Consider the following 17,800-nt stretch of genomic DNA (forward strand, 5'->3'; position numbering starts at 1 on the left):
GAAAGCTCCCTGCTGAATTGTGCAGAGTGGGAGGGTGTGCAATAGATGTATTTGAACATGATATCATGGAATTTGAAGGGGGAGGTAAAATCACATCACTGGGGAATACTAGCTTCAGCATGGCCATAAATGCTCTATAAATACCAGCAGCTACCATGATCTGCGGGACTATGGCCTCAAGGAGTCATTTTAGGCATGCCTCTGATTTTCATCAGCAAAGAATGCAGCCTGTGAAAGATATTTCAAAAAAGAAAAGTGGAAAGTGTGCTTATTCGGTCCAGAAAACAAATAAAGGCCACATGGAATGTGAATTTTATGCAGCTTTCAGCAGCCATTTGGCTGATTCTCACTCATGACAGCATATGAATAGTGAACAAAATCATTTGTACAGTGGCAGGGAATCACAGTGTGTGGCTCAGCTTGAAGAGAAAAGCATATACTTTTATTCCCTCATTTAACATCAGGAGTGCTAAACCTCTTCAGTGTTTTTCCAAGATTTGTGGAAAAATGCCTTGTCTTCAGTGCACACAGATGAACAATGAAAGAGATCCTGGGGTGGGAAAAACTTGGAGGGGAGGGGGAAGAAAGAAAACAAAAATAGCAATTCCCTTAATGATAACATAGTATAGACAAACATAAAGTTCCCTTGCTGCTTCTAAAATTATTCTTTTCTGGATACACCTATGACTAATTGTGAAGAAAATTACTTTTTATACAATGCAAAACACCTCAGTGTTTATGTAGAAGTACTGTGTTTCCATTGCTCAAGCTACTGGATGATGTGACTTCATAGAAAGCTGCTTTTGACCTTCTGGCTGGTCCGAGTTGCCTTTCTACAGTGTAACATTACTTGAAATTGTTCTTTATTTCTTTCCAGATTTTTCAAAAGGATCATACAGATATGCACCTATGGTGGCTTTTTTTGCTTCTCATACATATGGAATGACGACTCCAGGACCCATCAGATTTAACAATCTGGATGTCAACTATGGAGCTTCATTTGCCCCAGCAACCGGGAAGTTCCATATTCCATATCTGGGGGTCTATGTTTTTGAATATACCATTGAATCATTTAGTCCACGTGCCTCTGGTTATCTGGTCATTGATGGAATAGACAAACTCAGTTTTCAGGCTGAAAATATCCATAGTAACAAGTACACTGACAGAGTAATTACTGGAAATGCTTTATTAGAGTTAAATTATGGTCAAGAAGTATGGCTCAGACTGGCAACTGGCTCTATACCAGCCAAGTATCCACCAGTAACTACGTTTAGTGGTTACTTGTTGTATCGTACCTAATTCAGTCACAAATGTAACCAGTTACCATCAAATGAAGCAACCTGCATGTGAATTTATCTTTGCCTTTAAATACTTTGTTCCTTTAACAACAGTAAGTTTCTCAGAGTAACCAAAGTGATGGCGTTTGAAATGCTGATTCTCTAAGAAGTTGCTTGGTTGTAGCCCTGTGCACATCTACAAAGACAGTCCACAGGTTGGAGATGGGGGGAAAATAAGCATCTTTCTTATATAAGCATGGCTGGGAAGCACAAATCTGCTTAAGTTCTACATTTATGTTGCATAAACATACCTACATGAGGTTGCTGAGAATCAGTTCTCAAGACAAATAAAAGCTGGATTTCATTATTCCTTTACAACCTGAGTGCATACCAAAGGTGATGGATAGATTTTGATGGCTCAGATGCTGGGTTACTACTTAAGTCATTGTATCGAGTGATAATCACATGTATATATTCTGTCTGGAAAAAATATATTTCTTTTTCATTTTGGCTGACATTATTACCACATACCTCGATATGTCAGCGTTTAGTTGGTTCATGATTTTATATGTAACCAGTATGATGATAAACGGGTTTTTTATCTAGCACACAAAAAACAAGAGGGAATACTTAAAATCTTCATGTTGATACATTCAGATTAGAAATAAGATGCTCATTTTTAGCAGTGGATATAATTAGTCATGGGAAAAACATTATAATGGATTTGCTGGAATCTCTGTTGCTAGAAGCATTTAAACCACAGTTGGATTTTCCTTAGGTGATATGTTTTTGAGCAAACATGGTTATAGTGGCTTCACACAGATTTTACATGTAAACTTTGGCCTATGAAATACACAAGGTTAAATGAGATAATCATAGTACTTTTCTAAGTTTGAGCTCTATAAATCTATGATTTTGTTTTTTTCTGTATTACATTAACTAACTACCGAGGCAAGATGAAATGACCTTCAGTCTCCATAAACCAGAATGTCATTTCCAAGCACCAATCCAATAAAAAAAAAAAAAAAAATTTAGCTCATGCTATGACTGCCTGAAAAAAACCCCAAACCCTCAGGTTCGCATCCTTATCAGTTGCAAGGTCCTGGGTTGCTGCAGTTTCTTGATATCCCATCGACTGGTGTGACTGAACAGGTTTGTTTCTGGTTATTGCCTTTGTTAATGCTAACTGAGCAGGCTTTACGTCTCTGTGTGTTTGTCTTCTTCCTTTTCCTTATCCTCCCAGCTGAAAAAATAAAGTTTCTCACACTACATGTGTCCTTACCAATTAGTGCCACCAACCAGGTTTGTTCTCATCACTGCCTCCCTTACTATGTGGCAGGCAGGTTTGTCTCTGCACGTTCTTGTTTATGGCTCCTTTGACCAGCTGCCCTTAAAGGAGCATACACTCTCCTTCCCTGGCCCTTATATTCAGTTATTGTTAATCACTGTGCTCCAGGGATCTATGCCAGTTTACTGAAGCCCAGAATGTTTTGAAGCTCCCTGAATTATTTTGTTTTCCACTGTCAGGAACTTTTCTTGAAAACACATGAGAATCTTCAGCTCTCTTCTTAGTGTTACTTAAGGTACCTTACCAGATCTTAAGATGAGCATGCATGAAATGACTGAATTCTTCTGTGCAGTATGTGGATAAGAGAATTCACAGCATCTTTCCTCAGGTGAATAAAACTTGTCCTGGTTTCAGCTAGGGCAGAGTTAATTTTCTTCCTAGTAGCTTGTACAGTGCTGTGTTTTGGATTCAGTGTGAGAATAATGTCACTAGCACACTGATGTTTTAATTGTTGCTAAGTAGAGCTTATCCTAAGTTAAGGATTTTTCAGTTTCCCATGCTCTGCCAGAGAGCAGGTGCACAAGAAGCTGGGAGGGAGCATGGCCAGGACACTGACCTGAACTGGACAAAGGGATATTCCATACCATAGAACATCCTGCTCAGTATATGAGCTGGGGGGAGTTGGCTGGGAGGGGCTGATCGCTGCTCAGGCATCGGTCAGCGGGCAGTGAGCAACTGCATTGTCTTTTCTTGGGTTTTATTTCTCTCTCTTTTTTATTATATTCCTTTTCATTACTATTATTATTATATTTTTTTATTATTATTATTTAAATTTTAGTTATTAAACTGCTCTTATCTCAACCTGCAAGTTTTACTTTTTTTCAATCCTCCCCCCATCCCACTGGGAGAGGAGAGAAGCGAGCGAGCAGCTGCATGGTGCTTAGTTGCTGGCTGGGGTTAAATCATAACAAAGCACACTTTCTTGTTTGAAACTGAAATGCGCATCCTCCACCTGGACCATGGGTACCGAAGTATGTCTGGGGGCCTGTGCCTGTGTGCACTGGCTACCTGAACTACAGCGGCATGCAGCACTGAACAGCGTTCACCCGACTCCAGGGGGACATCCTACCATGGCTTGTGCTTAAGGACAGCAGTTGAGAATTGATGAAATCTTTCAATCCAAGTCCATTTTCTGAGGCCCTGGATCCACTAATTAATTGTTAAGGGATCTTGCAGCACACAAACAATTATTAAAATATCCTATGCTTCCTTGAAAGGTATGAAAAAACAGAGCTGCTACTCTAAGGGTCAACTGCAAATCTTTTTACAGGTTAGGATGTTTTGCTGTGTTTGTATTTTTGCTTTGTTTTGGGATTTTGAGGCCAGAAATCCTTTCTTCTCTGTACCTGATGAATTTTTAATGTACTAGGAACCTTGAATGAGTGTGCTACAGCCCTTTCTCCTGTTGCATACCATATTTTTCTGTAAGCACTCAAAATATTTGATACGCCACTAGCTCAGACTACTGTATCATTGAATTTTATCAAATATAATGACCACAAGCCCCAATCCCTCCTTGTATGATTTTGTCATTTTAATGTGTTTAGTCCTCTTTATTCCTGCTGTGACTGTGGCTAAATGGCATGAAAATTACCCTGCAGATGAAATTCAAATGACCCACCAGAGACTGCATCTCTGTTTTAATGTGACTTTCTTCGCCCTTGCTACACTTGCCACTAAATTCTTCAAGCCGGGTCCTCGTATTCACAGGCGCTATTTTCCCCTAGCAGCCAGATACTTTCTGTGTCATTATACTGGTTTTCCTTCCTCTTTCTCCTTTTTTTCTCACAAAATTCATTGGGGTAGAGTAAGATTTCTGATTAAAACCACATCTGTAGGAGTAAAACATATAAAAATAATTTCCCTAATAGAAAATAGTACTGAAGCTAATTCTAATTGTACTATTTAAAATATGGAAGAAATAATAATATTTTAAAAATATAATAAATGTACACTCCCCTTTTTATACTGTGCAATAATCCATTCAAATCTTGCCTCGGATGTATTAAAACTAAGTATATGTGACTTTGTCTATTGTTAAAAAACTAAAATGCAGGTTCTTCACTGTGAAGATAGGTTTGCATTGGCAGCTGAAGCTTATTTATGGGCCTGTGCCTATGTACCTGGGCTGCCTGGACTAATGAAGCAAACAATATTGAAAAATAACTGAGGATCAATAAAATCAGTCAGCCTACCCGTTATGCAGAATAGACAGCAATCAGTCTGAACTCCCAGGAGAACTTTTTAGGCATCAACCAGGAAAGCTGGTTCCTGAGGCACCTTGTCACCCCTCAGCTTTCATTTGCACACTCTGATTTGCATTCCCTAATGACAGCAGGCAGCGGATCTGAACGTTCATCTCTACCCACAGCCCCTGCGAGGGACCACAAAGCCATCCTGAGCCTTTGTACTTCAGAGTGAGCGGTGTTCTCTTTATTTGGGTGACTCAATAACCATGGCAACATTTTGTCTGGTTTGGCTTTGACAAGCCCATCCAATTTACTTCGGAGCCTGCATTATCATTTCCTCACCTATACCAACCAAGTTATCGCTGAACACATTCCCCAGACCCTCATATACTTAGCATTCCCACTGAGATCAGCAGTTTATTTTCTTCACATACCTTTTCTAGCTGAATAGCCAGCACAACCCTGCTCTGCTCCAGCTCATGCCAAACTTCCCTGCTAACACATGCCTGCTCGATGCTGACTTATGGGTATTGCCTTCTGTCCATATATCTGGGATATTTTTGTTCAATTATTTTCTTTTTTCCCGAGATAATAACATCTACATTGGCAGCAAGTGGGAAGAAAGCCATTATTTCTGAATTCAGGCATTAACCTGAGTGCTTCTATTAGAAGCAACACTGCAGCTAAACCCCACCCAAATCAGTGAGTATCTGATGAATAAGTACCTTTGACAGTGGGATAACAAGTGCATTGAGACATTTGCAAAGCTGAATCTTCCTAGCAGCTAAACAACAGGTGAGCAGAAGAGTGCAAAATAAAATAAGAAAAAAAATGCTCCGATGTTTCCAAAGAACAAAAATGTATACCATGGCTTTACACATCTTTAATTGGTGGCTGCCACTTGGGTGAAGGAACTATTGCCTAGCAGCTCCATGGATTTCATTAACCCCTTCAGGCCATCAGGTGTATCACAGAGTTAGCAAGGTCTACATTTTTTCATCCAGTTTTAATTTGTTTAATCCATGTTTCTTTCCACTCTCAGCTGACTGCTAGAAAGCCTGAGCCCCATACTCCTCTTCCCATGCTAGAGTGTTATCAGAAGCAGAAGACAAAAATCTTGCTTAGTTATTGTGGAGAAAGTTTTTGTACTTACTAAGTCTTCCTGGCTTAATCACATTTTCATCAACATTCTGTAAGAAGTATTTATCACCACTTTGTATTTAAAATATACAGCAGAAATCCCATTGTAGCCATTTTTTCTTTGCAAAGCTGCTGTTCTTCCTTTTTGTATGATGGCAGTAATGGCAGGGGAGTTGTCTAGAGTGAAATATAATGAAACACTGTCTTTAGACAGGACTCCAGTCAAGAGTGCTTGGTAAGAAAACTTCATCAGCAAGCTGCTTCCTAGCTGAAGTCGCTATAGATATGTTACAACCAACACACTGGCTCGTAATGAACTTCCTTGCCCTGCTTTCCACCCCCGGAAATCTGTGGTGGCTGCTAGCTGAAAACAGTCTTTTGCATTCACATATTACATGTAAACAATCTGAAGTGTTTCTGAAAATATTTATTGTGGTGGTTGCTGTTGAAGATTCTTATCTTAGAAAATGCAAGTTGCAAACAAAACAGACCATAGCTGTTTACAAACAGCCTACAAGTACTTCCAGAAAACTTGCTATTCAGATCTGCAGGAATTGGGAGATACCATGCACATGATCTGAAATGCTCAGAAGTTCTTTATAATACCAAAAGCTTTCTGAAAGCTCTTTGAATCCATTATTGGAAACCAGTATATCTCACATCCACACAGATTTAGCATGATGAAGGCTTGTATGTCTCAAATGAAAACACACATCTGACACTAAACATCTGCTAGAGCATTCTTCCTTCTTACCTAAATGCAAAGTCAAGAAGACTGACAAAAAAAAAATATTACTAGAATGATGGACATATTTAGACAGAGAATTATCTTCAGCTTTATCTGACTATTCTGACTCTTCTGCAAATTGCCTTGGGGAAAAAAAAGTTCAGCTATCCATTGCTAGGCTACTTATTGTTACTTACTGCAGTGAAAAAATACACGTGAGAAAATTGTTTATGATCACTTTCTGATAAAGAAAGTGCTATTACCAGCTTCTACAAACAAGAGCTAATGTTCAGGCTCAGCGTATTTAAAATATATTTTGTTCTAGAAGAACATAGTAGACATCAAGTATGGTTTTTGTCAATAATTTCTAGGGTCTAAGTTTATTGCTCTGTTACCTTGGCCCCAACACCTGGGCATTACTACAGCTTGTTAATAGGTCCACACTATCATATACATTTAATTCTGGAAAAACAGGAACTGTGCTTACAGGAAAAGGAGAGAGATCTTACTAAAAGTTAAAAGGCACCAAAGGAAACTGTGGAATGCCATCAGCAATATATTAAATACAGCCTATCTTGGCCAAAAAGTGCTAAAAGGTCATCCCTTTACACACTGAATTATTTGCATAAACTAAACAGAAATATGATGAGAGTTGTGAGGAACTCCCAGCTTCTAGAGCAAATGACATTGATCTAGGTCTACCCTTCAATTTGTCTGTGGTCTTGTCTTGTTTGCATAGGTTTGCATGTTGACTTAACTAGTACATATGGCCATGTTCCCCAAAGGAAGTTTAGATATTTAAGTAATTGTGAAGGAAAGGCGCAGATGCATAAACCAGGGAAATAACACAGCCCCTGTTTGTACCTAGTAAAGCATAAAATAAATTTTTGATGTACCTTACAAACAACCACATATTAAACAGTCTGCAAGTTGTTTTTTTATCTAGCAAATATCTGCAAAGTTAAACATTTGAAAGCTTTAAAGAAAATGCATAAATAACAATACATATGCCTTCCTAAATAAAGATGAAGAGAAAAATAAATTAAAACTAAGATATTTTAATATACTCAACCACTCTCAAAGGGAGAGTGTTCATCAACAAATACGATGCCCAGATGAGAGGAGCTGTATGAAAGGTGAGCCTTTATAGCTGTCTCCCCTATGGCATAGAAAGGCTTAATTTTGAATTATTTCAGAATAGAAACTAACTTTTCTCATGGAGTTGTTGTCTAGGAAACCAGTTTCCACGTTTCGCTGTGTGAAGTAGATTTTCTTGTGGGACTTCACCTCTATGGTGTGATATGAAGTTTATTTGGTGGGCATGTGATGTTACCACACAAGTACAAAGCCTCACTACAAATATCAGTGGAGGCTGAGAGCTTGAACCACTGCTCCGGTGGAGCCCCGTGCTAGGAGCACTCTGTACATGGGCTTCAGGCTTTCACAGCACCTGTGTGCATTCACTGTGACTCTGAGCTCAACCACGGCCCTGCCTTTTCTCAGCCTTTCCTGGTTCCTACCCTGCATTTCTTTCTATTTCCCTGTTGGTTTTGAGAATGACCAGACTGCGGTGACTTTGGAAATTGTTTATGATGCAATATCCTTGCACCAGACTTCTGAGCCTTAAAATAAGCTCATTTTTTTTTTTTTTTTAAAAAAAGAATTATTTTTAGTTGTCTAAGCCCTACAGGCACCCCGATTACTGTAATTTTAGTTCTGTTATAGTACACTACAAAACTCCCAAAAGCTTGTGTGGAAGAAGGGATAGAATATTCTTTCAATCTATTTGTACACGAACACAGTGTTACTTTGCTGTTATTTGTGTGTGGCTCCTTTTTTTTTCTTCCCCCCCCCCCCCCCCCCCCCCAAGCAATAACATGAAAAGCTGGTGGGAAGAAACTACGTTTCAACCAGGTGATACACACTTTTGTCAGAGGAGAAAATGCACATGGCTGAGAAGCTGTCTAGTGGTCCCCTGTTTTAAACTTCATGCCACTTCATGCCATGCTTTTCATTTTTACAGATGTATATTCCACCTGACTCATTTGGTAGTTTGTTTCATACCTCTGTCTGCAGATTATACTCTCTGAGGTTATTTTCCCAGTGACTGTTAATGAGACCACATGTGTACATCAAAGGCTCTCTACTGACAGAGAAAAATAATTGGCCTGTTATAAAAACACTTGGAGATCTTTTCAGGTTAAGATACACTGTTGGTTGCCAGCAATACTGCCCAGAAAAAAGCTATAGCCAGCAGGTTTTGAAAAACAGGATTAGAAGCAGGTTCAAAGATACAAAGGTGGAAGAGGACTGTTAAAACCAGAGAGTAATTAAAAACAGTGCAGGAAGAGTTAGTCAAGAGCTGGTATGTAAATTTGTGGCCTGGTGTACAGGATAGACTTGTAGAGCTTTTAACCACTGCTGAGTGTCAGGTGAAAAATTCTCTCCTGTGCTGATCAGGGAAACTTTCTATTTACTGAAGACAGAGGATGAATGGCAAGACATATAGATATGTAAAATTAGCTTTAATTAAAGCATTTAAACACAGGTAAAGTCTTGATGCCCAGCTGAAAGCAGAAGGGAGGTACTGAATGAAGAATCATGTGACTTCTGAAACTTCAAGGAAAACTATCAATGGGAACAGCAAGACTGAATCTGAGTGGATGTGAATAGCATGCTTGCTTTGTTACTGAGAAGGACATGATTAAGTTGGGGGCGTCTGGGCATCTTGGGCAATCTCAGCTCTAATTGTGCCATCTCCAGGTATTAGATCAGAACTGGGGTATCACTTACAAACGGGTATTTAACAAGTCTAACTCCAGCTTATGCATTGATGTGTATGTACAGAGCTTCCTTTGGCTTATGAACACTGATAAAAATAAATTAATTGAGTGAAGTGTCCATCTCATGTCAAATTACCTGATGTCAGCTGCATGCAATTCTGAATACACTTTTGCAATAACTTACCATGGAAAACGTTCAATCCTTATCTAAATGAGAACTGCTAAATCAAATTTAAGCCAAGTAATATTTAGTACAAAAATATTTGTTTAAGAAAATAATGAGATTGCACTTTGCAGTTCAAAATCTCAAGACTGACTTCAAAGATAGTAGCAAAAAATGTCGAACAATTTTTCAGTATATATTGAGGGAAGCTGAAAATGGAGAGTTGGTTTTGTAGTCCTTTAGTTCTGCTAACTGTATTGAACTTCTAGGAGGGAGGAAGGCTATTCTTCCTGCATACAGAGAGCAGTGATAATGGTGATATTAGTGTGGCAAAATTTTTAAAACTTCAGGCTTAGGTAGTTACAGCAAGGAATAAATGTGTATTTATGTATGTGTGTCGCTCCTGCTGTCTGTTGGGATAGAGCTATATGGAGCAACATGTGGACATCAGGTACTTTACTGCAATGATTTTGAAAAGAACAATGTGTTTGACAGAAGTAAATTAACATTTACAGGAGGCATATGAAAATTTGAAATATCAGAGAATAGAAGTGCCCGACAGTGTTGACAGGTTAAGAGCCAGGTTCCTGCTCAAGTCCTTTTCTTGCTAGTCTCCTGTTGTGTGTGTACCTTTTCACCTTCAGGACACTCTAAGATACAATCATGAGTTTCACAGCCTGCAACCAGTGTGAGTGTTACGAAGAGCAATGTCTGTTTGCCATCTATGAAGAGTGTGACTAGTGAATGCTGGTAACTTGCTCCTAAGCCACTGATGGTCTTAGTGTGAATCACTGATCTCAGGATGAAGTGTTGCCTATAACCAGGTATGCTGCTGTCTTTGTAAACTGGATAGCTCTTGCTTCTCAGCTATTGACTAAAATAATGATGTCTGATGGTAAAAGGACTGTATTGGAGTAATCTTTCATCACCATCCAATTCACTACTTTTCTTCCCACAATTATTTTCAAAAGTGCTGGCAATGACAGCTTGGTTATGAAGTCGCTTCCCAGCTAACACCTTTAATGAGAAATTTTTGTTTGGGTTCTGATCTTTCCCCAGCACGATGACTATCCTCCGCAGAGTTACAGCACCAGTCATATGCTTGTGTGTGCTGAGAACAGCATGCTGCAAGTGCTGATGTTGTTGGACCTTTCTCTCAAACCTGACAGAATTGATCACAGCAGTTCATCTCCAAAGTGGTCAATACTTTTGCAGTATTTCAATCTTTCTGCGGTGAATCCCACACAGTCTCTTTCTGTGACACAGGGATTGCAATTGCAATTTCCATCTCACCAGCCTGGGCTTTTCTGCCCGGCTTGGGGACTCCCAGCCTGAGAGTGGTGCAAACAAAAACAATTTCTAGATGGTGGGTTTCACATGGAGCCAGAAAGTGCCACAGACACCCAGAGCCAAAGATAAATGAGAGACTTCTATGTCTCTCAGCATAAAAACTAACCTCAGTAAAGCCACACTTACTGGTAACTGCAGAGATCCTAGCTCCTAATCTGGTGCCATACATGGCTTTACACATTTTGATTGTGAAAAGTAATTTAAAATACATTGAATGATTCTGTTTTCCTTTCCTCCTGGGATTGATGTCTGATACTTTCTTGTTGGAGTGGGACTCTTTGTCACACAGTTTCAGTTACCTAGAAACTATGTGTTCCTCTGGAGTCCCCAAAACTTTTGAAGTTAAACACTTCAAAATTCAAAGAGGCTTTGTTCAAATACATAGATACAAAAATGCTTTCACAGAAACAGTAGCAACCCTTTTAAAAAATCCCCCCATTTTCACACCCTGTTGCATTACAGGACTAATCCTCTTTGCAGCTAGCAGATCTAAATTGCACATTTTGAAGTCACAAATTTTCCCTCTATTTTCCTGGGTGCTGTGAACCCAATTCCTCCATAAAACTATCCAGATTGTTGAACTGCTCTAATCTTTCAGAAAATAGTGATATTTTGCTTTGGAAACTCACTCTGATTTACTTGTATGTTGCCATTTTTACTTGAATTGCCAGATATTCTTGGAAATCTAAAATCCTCCAAATTAAATGTCTTTATTGTGCATGTTTCTTCACAATCCTTTTATCTGACCAAATGGAATGAGTTCAGGATTTACAGGGCTAATTTGATAATTATTGTAATGTGCAGATGTACAGAAGGGTACCAATTCAAGACTTAAAGACAAACCCAATGAAAACAAAAGGAAAGCATCTTGCTTTGTCTGGCCTCTTCTTCCTTTGTACCAATACCATTTAAAACAGTTTTCCCAACAAGATTAATACAAGCAGCTTGATTCTTAAGGATAGTTATTATTTTTGAGTGCTCTGTCGAGTATAATTACACTGTCAAGAGTTCACTTATGTTCCTCTGGTAGACACGTGGCTCTGTTTCAGATTTCCAGTTTCTCTTTCCTACAGGATCTGCACCCCTTAAATGGTTTTAACATTGCTACCAGTCTAATACATTTGTGTTCATGCTGTGATGAGTTGCACGCCACCTGCCCACAACCGTAACTTAGTGCTGAGCAGATAAATATGACAGTCCGTTCCCCAGAGGCTCCTGCTCTCTGCTTCCTAACAGGTGGCTGCACAGCATGAGCCCAGGAATGTCACCAGAAAATGAAAGTGGGAGTGGGAGAAAAGGAGAAACTCTGTTGAGAATGTACAACAAAAAACCCTTAAAAGCCTAGTTGTGGGATGCATCCTGATAATGATAAAAGAAAGTATGTTACTGGAGTGAGAGAAGTCAGCATTAAGGGAAATGCCTCACAGGGAGAGGAAAGAAAATGTACTGTGAGCTGAAGGCTGCCATGCTGCTGGAGGGGAGCATCCAAAACTGGAAAGCAGCAAGTGACAAAGGAAAAGCAGTATTTGACAAGAGATATTGAAACAGAGGAGAAAAATATAGAAAAAAGCAAGATTAAGGAAAAAAAAAAGGAAATACAAGGGGAAACTTATTGTGGGCAGTGGTTCATTAGCTAACATTCATGGGAACTGTGTGATTTCCAGAGGGCAAAAACTCAGCTCAAGGTATGCTTCCAAATAGATTCAGGTCTTCTCAAGGAAGGGGGAATGTGTCCAGCTGGTGAGCAAGATAAAACAAAGAGCAGCAGAGACACTGAGATAGTATTTTTGTCCTACCACTGACTTTCTTTTTGTGTGACTCAAGCTGTTCTTTAGCTAGGCAGTGACATTTTACCCAGTCAGCACACCCCTTTGATCACAATTAAGCATTTATATCAGGTTTGCTGCCATGAAGAGAAGAATTGAAAGATTTTTATGATGAGAGGAACATGTTTTCATACATTCCTGATTTTTCTAAGCCAGATCAATTTGTCCTTGTGCTACTGCTTGGTTCCTTTCCCACCGATATATGCTATTATAACTTGTGTTGTGTGACACAGGAGAGGGAGAGACAAGGTAAGTCTTGGAGGAGGCAGAGTGGAGAAAGTTGGTCTTCATTACAGGTAATGCTTGAAAAAAGATGAAACACCATGGGGCCCAAGTTTGTTCTGAAAAACTGTCTCAACTCAAATGGGAAAACTTGGTGAGAGGATCAGCCCACCTGCTCTACTTTGTCCCCTCTGATTTGCCACTTCCAGCGGAAGTACATCCCTCTGCTTGGTAGGTGTGTGTGGGGGACCTGTTCTTTATCAGGAAGCAAGAGCACTTTGTGGTGGTTTGAAGGGGAGAGATGACATTCCTTTGGGAGCTCAGAGTTGACTGATCACCTCTTCCCACCTGTCCTGTAAACTGGAAATCTGTCTGAGAAACCCTGAAACCAGCGAAGGAAACGTGAAGACCCAGCAAGAGCATGTCCTGGTCCGTGATCCAAGGGGACAGGAGAGTCCCCTGCGTGACAGATTTGGGAGTGTGTGGCCTGGGAAAGGGCAATGACTGACATGCTTGGGTGCACCTTCTGTTTGTGTGGTTTGGGAGACTCCTAGAACCACAATCACTTGGCTATGGGTGTGTTGACTTTAATTGTTAAAGATATGGGAGGAATTGACAGAGGACAGAAATGAACACAAAGAATGTGGTTTGGACCATTTTTAAAACTTTGCTTTTTATCCCTTGTATTGGTTATTGCTGTTGTAATGCAACTTGCAATTTGTGGGCTAAATCTTTCCTTGTGTGCCATTCTTTGTGCTCTGACTTTATTCTGTGACTGACATTTTTGATGATGGTATGATTGTCAACTCTATAATGATTTTTTTCTGCTGTTCTTTCCAAAAACTAAAGAAAGCATCAGATGGTCTGAGTCGGCACTGTTCAACTGATTTCAAAACAGGTGAAGTAAAACTAGCTTCAGGAGCTGGTATGGCAGGGGGTGTTGTTCCTTTAACATTACAACACAAAATTAATAATGATAGATATGATTCTGTTTCTCATTTTTCAATCAATGTTGTTGAATCAGAATAGATATTAAGAAAGCTTTCCATTTTGCACTCTCCTGTAATATGACACTTTGTTGACAGAAAGATGACTTATTTGCTTTTCCAGCATCTCTGCACAGTTCATACTTGTCACATGGTGAAGCCTTCCTGATTCACTGGGTCTATGTAGAAAACTGCATCTCCTTTTCTTGGTTTTTCATAAGAACAATACGTAGGTCCCTTCCAACTCAAGATATTCTATGATTCTATTCCTCTCCCCAACTCCATTGCAAGTAATACAGGATAAGCATGGCATTAAAGATTAAAACAAAGAAGTGAAACCCCAGGTTTATTTATTGCTGGTTATGGTACTCAGTTGTGTACCTTTAGGAAGGCAAAAGTGTACTCAGACTCACTGTAAAGTGCAGAGATTGCAGCAAGGTGCATCCAGCATAATTTGGCTCATCACAGGCAACACAAGAGTGGAGTGAGTGTTGACTGACTTCATCAGATTAATCAAGAGGCAGGTGAAGAAGCAAAAATTAGTGTGAAATTAAGCTGGAACTATGAATGCTTTTCCTTGAAAACAGTCTATTTAAAGCTGACAAACAAGTCCCTCCCTGTGATTTGACTTGTTTCAGGAAACCGTTTTCATGTTTAGGGTGAGAATTCTCAGGGCTCAAAAACGCAGTGTACTTGCATAAAAATCATGAACTTGTTTTTTTGATTGGAATTTTGTTTGCTTGATTTTCTAACTCTCAGGTCTTTTGCCTGAAAAATCAGGGATAGAAATCCATGTGGGGTGGATTGGTGGGAAATGTTGGTTTTGAGTAAATGTTAAGGTTTTCATGTAAACCCTGGCTTTCTGATCTGGACCTTCAAGAGTCCTGTAAGACTCTTGGAAACTTAACATTATGTTTGCTTGTACTGGATGTCAGGTTTATGTACCATAGCTGGTAAGTTATAGTCTACATAAACCATGTCTTGAATAGGCTTGCCCATCCTTTTTTTCTTCTGACACAGCATTCACCACTCTCCTGTTGCTGATTAGTATGAGTGCAACAATTATCTATTATGAAATTCATGGATATGGCAATAATAAAATACCAGAAGAATCAGTAACTGTGCATGTAAAAATAATCATGTGATGCTTTTGTTACTGGATCCGAAGTGTTCAAAGCCCAGTGCTGTACCCTGCCCAAATAACACTTTGCATTTAAATGTAGCTCACAGTTAGTGACAGATGATGAAAGAAATATACGCAGAGGAGGGTGAAGGTATTAGTTTATATAGTCATTTATCTTCTGATAGCGTGAGCAAAGCTTAAGTCAGATACAGTTAAATGAACTGAAGCTTTAACAGTGCCTTTTGAACTGCCTGAATTAACAAAATCAATCCTCATAAATTAAACTATCATTGATCTATGATACAATTAAGTTCTATAATCAAAACACACTATCGGTGCGTGCAGCGTAACCATACTTGTTCCAACGCTGAATTTTAACCACTTCTGGGTAACTGCTCCTGCCATGTTGTGTAAGGCTCCCATCTGGCACGGGAGATGCTAACATTATGATACAGTATTTCTTTTCCATTTTTCAATTTAGGCTGACATCTGCTGGTCTCCACAAATGGCAGGCAACTCTGCTGAATGCAAACCAATTTGAGGCGGTGGCTCCCTCATCTTTTCCCTTTGTCATTTTTCCAGAGCTGGGAACAGCAACCAAGCCACTTAATTACAAAGGAAATTCACACAGAATAATAACTCTCTGGAAGAAGAAAGGCAAGAACAATACAGTGTAAAAGAAAATGAGTTTGACATGATAAATTACATGCATGCACGCCCAGTATGCTGTGTGAGTACTCAAAGGAGCCAATATCAGCTACTATATATTGGCCAATTAGACCTACACAAAAAAGGTGTTATTTAAGGGCACCACACTGTGGGTCTTAATGAGTATGGGAGTTCTCTCTTTTACAGTCTCAATAAGGCTAAAGAGAGGGGGAGTGGCACCATGTTGGGCGATCAGCACTAGACATTTGAGCAGGCATATGGCAATGGTCGCAAAGTGCTTGGCATTGGAGGGGGTGAGAGGTTCCTCCAGCAGCTACCAGCACTCCAGGTGGAGAAGTGCTACAGACATCTGGCCAGAAGCAGCAGCAGAAATGAGAGGCTGCTCTCCACCGCTGTGATTAAATAAAACAAGAGACACCTCCACATTCCCAGCTTGTTGTAGGTTTTTTGCCTCTGACTGCAATTTTAGAAAATCAAGTCGATTGGCATCTTATGTTGACTGCAGCACTCCTTGCCTGGTCAGCCAGCTTCAAGGCCGTTCAAGTGTATCTCCAGTGGTCCAGCCTCCACCTGTGTAGACTTTGAGTTGTATTATTTCCTGGTTTTTATTTTGGATAGGAATCCATTCACAACCAGCTGTATAGCTACACTATGATTTGGAAATCCTGAGTAAAACCAGTAGTCTCAATGAACTATGAATCTGTGGAGTTACTGATACTTGAATTACAATATTGTTGTACAAAATGATACTTGAATTACTGGATAGGCAGCATTTACTGATTCCCCAGAGGCAGTTTGTCATGCACTTGTAAGTCCAGACCATTTGCAACATTTTTGCTCTCACCACCTTCCATTTCCATTTGTTCCAGCTCTTTCTTTGAGATTGCTGGTGTCCCTGCTTACCTCAGCAGCTCTATTTCCCTCTCCAGTTGCATCACTTTGTCTTTCCCAAGATAATTCCTAAGCAGAAGGAAGAGAGAAGGGAAGCTTTAATTATGCAATGGCAGCTACTCCTGTAAGGCCAGTGTAGGTTAATGACACTAACTGTTGTCCATGACATCTGCAGCCTGCCTGACCTTCAGTAGGAGATGCACAAGAGTTGTTACCCTGTTCTTCCCGTGGTGGCTAAACCGGCTTTCCAGTGGAGTGGTTACACTGTGTCAGTTGTCTGAGATAACACCCTGAGACACTTCAACACCCAAGTCATTGCACAGAGCAGATGCACTTTAAATCCTGCACTGCAAATCCCCTGAGCTGGTTTTGGCTTTGTAGGGTGTAGAAAACACTCGGTGCTAGGTATGATAACTAATGATGCTGGCATTTCTCCTTTGAAAACTGGGTTGAAGTCTCTGCTTCCTTACAGCTGTAGCTTGGAAGAGCCAAGCGAGCCTGAGCCAGTGATGCAGGAGAGCCCTTCCTAAGGTGCCTGCTCCACCTCACTGATCTGCCATGGCTGACAAGGCACTGAGGTGCAGCCATATAGCACACACGGCAAGTGAGAAAGGGCAGAGAAGATCTAGGTCCTTTTATTGTTCTCCTCTGTTCTTCTAACATCACATTACATCTCACAAACACTAAGGGTCCTCCAGCTGATCCTGCCCAGAAAAGTGGAAAACCTCCCTGGTTTGGGGAGGAATGGGCAAAGAAATGTATGCAGTTTATACATGCTGCTAGTATTTCTGCCAGAATTCTGAAGTCAAGTTGGTTTTTGGCACAGGTTTAGTGGTGGTTACTAATTACAATTAACTGTTATTGTCTGTTAAGTGCTGACAGACATGAAAAGAGACAGTGCCACCCCCAAGCATGATAACAATCAAATAAATCAGCAGTTGCTGCCAATAATCTTGATCCCAGGTGCTAAGGTGCAGCTGAGGTACAGACGGGCTTGATGAAGATCCTGCAGATAGTGCTTGGTTAGCATTGATGTGATGTGGCAGCTAGGAGTGTCTCTTACATTTCTCTTGCTAAGATTATTTTGCAGCATGTAAAAGAATAAC

General features: G+C 40.0%; 1 protein-coding gene across 1 annotated transcript in view; it reads left to right on the forward strand.

Annotated features, from left to right (window-relative positions):
* MMRN1 (multimerin 1) overlaps window positions 1-3,170 on the forward strand; it is a 46,668-nt gene extending 43,498 nt beyond the window's left edge. The window contains exon 8 of the mRNA XM_074865097.1: window positions 878-3,170. Within this exon, the coding sequence (XP_074721198.1) occupies window positions 878-1,299 (422 nt within the window). The 3' untranslated portion in view covers window positions 1,300-3,170. The remainder of the gene's footprint in view (window positions 1-877) is intronic.
* The last annotated feature ends 14,630 nt before the right edge of the window (window positions 3,171-17,800 follow it).

The sequence above is a fragment of the Strix uralensis genome, chromosome 4, assembly GCF_047716275.1.
Source record: "Strix uralensis isolate ZFMK-TIS-50842 chromosome 4, bStrUra1, whole genome shotgun sequence".
NCBI classification, from domain to species: Eukaryota; Metazoa; Chordata; class Aves; order Strigiformes; family Strigidae; genus Strix; species Strix uralensis.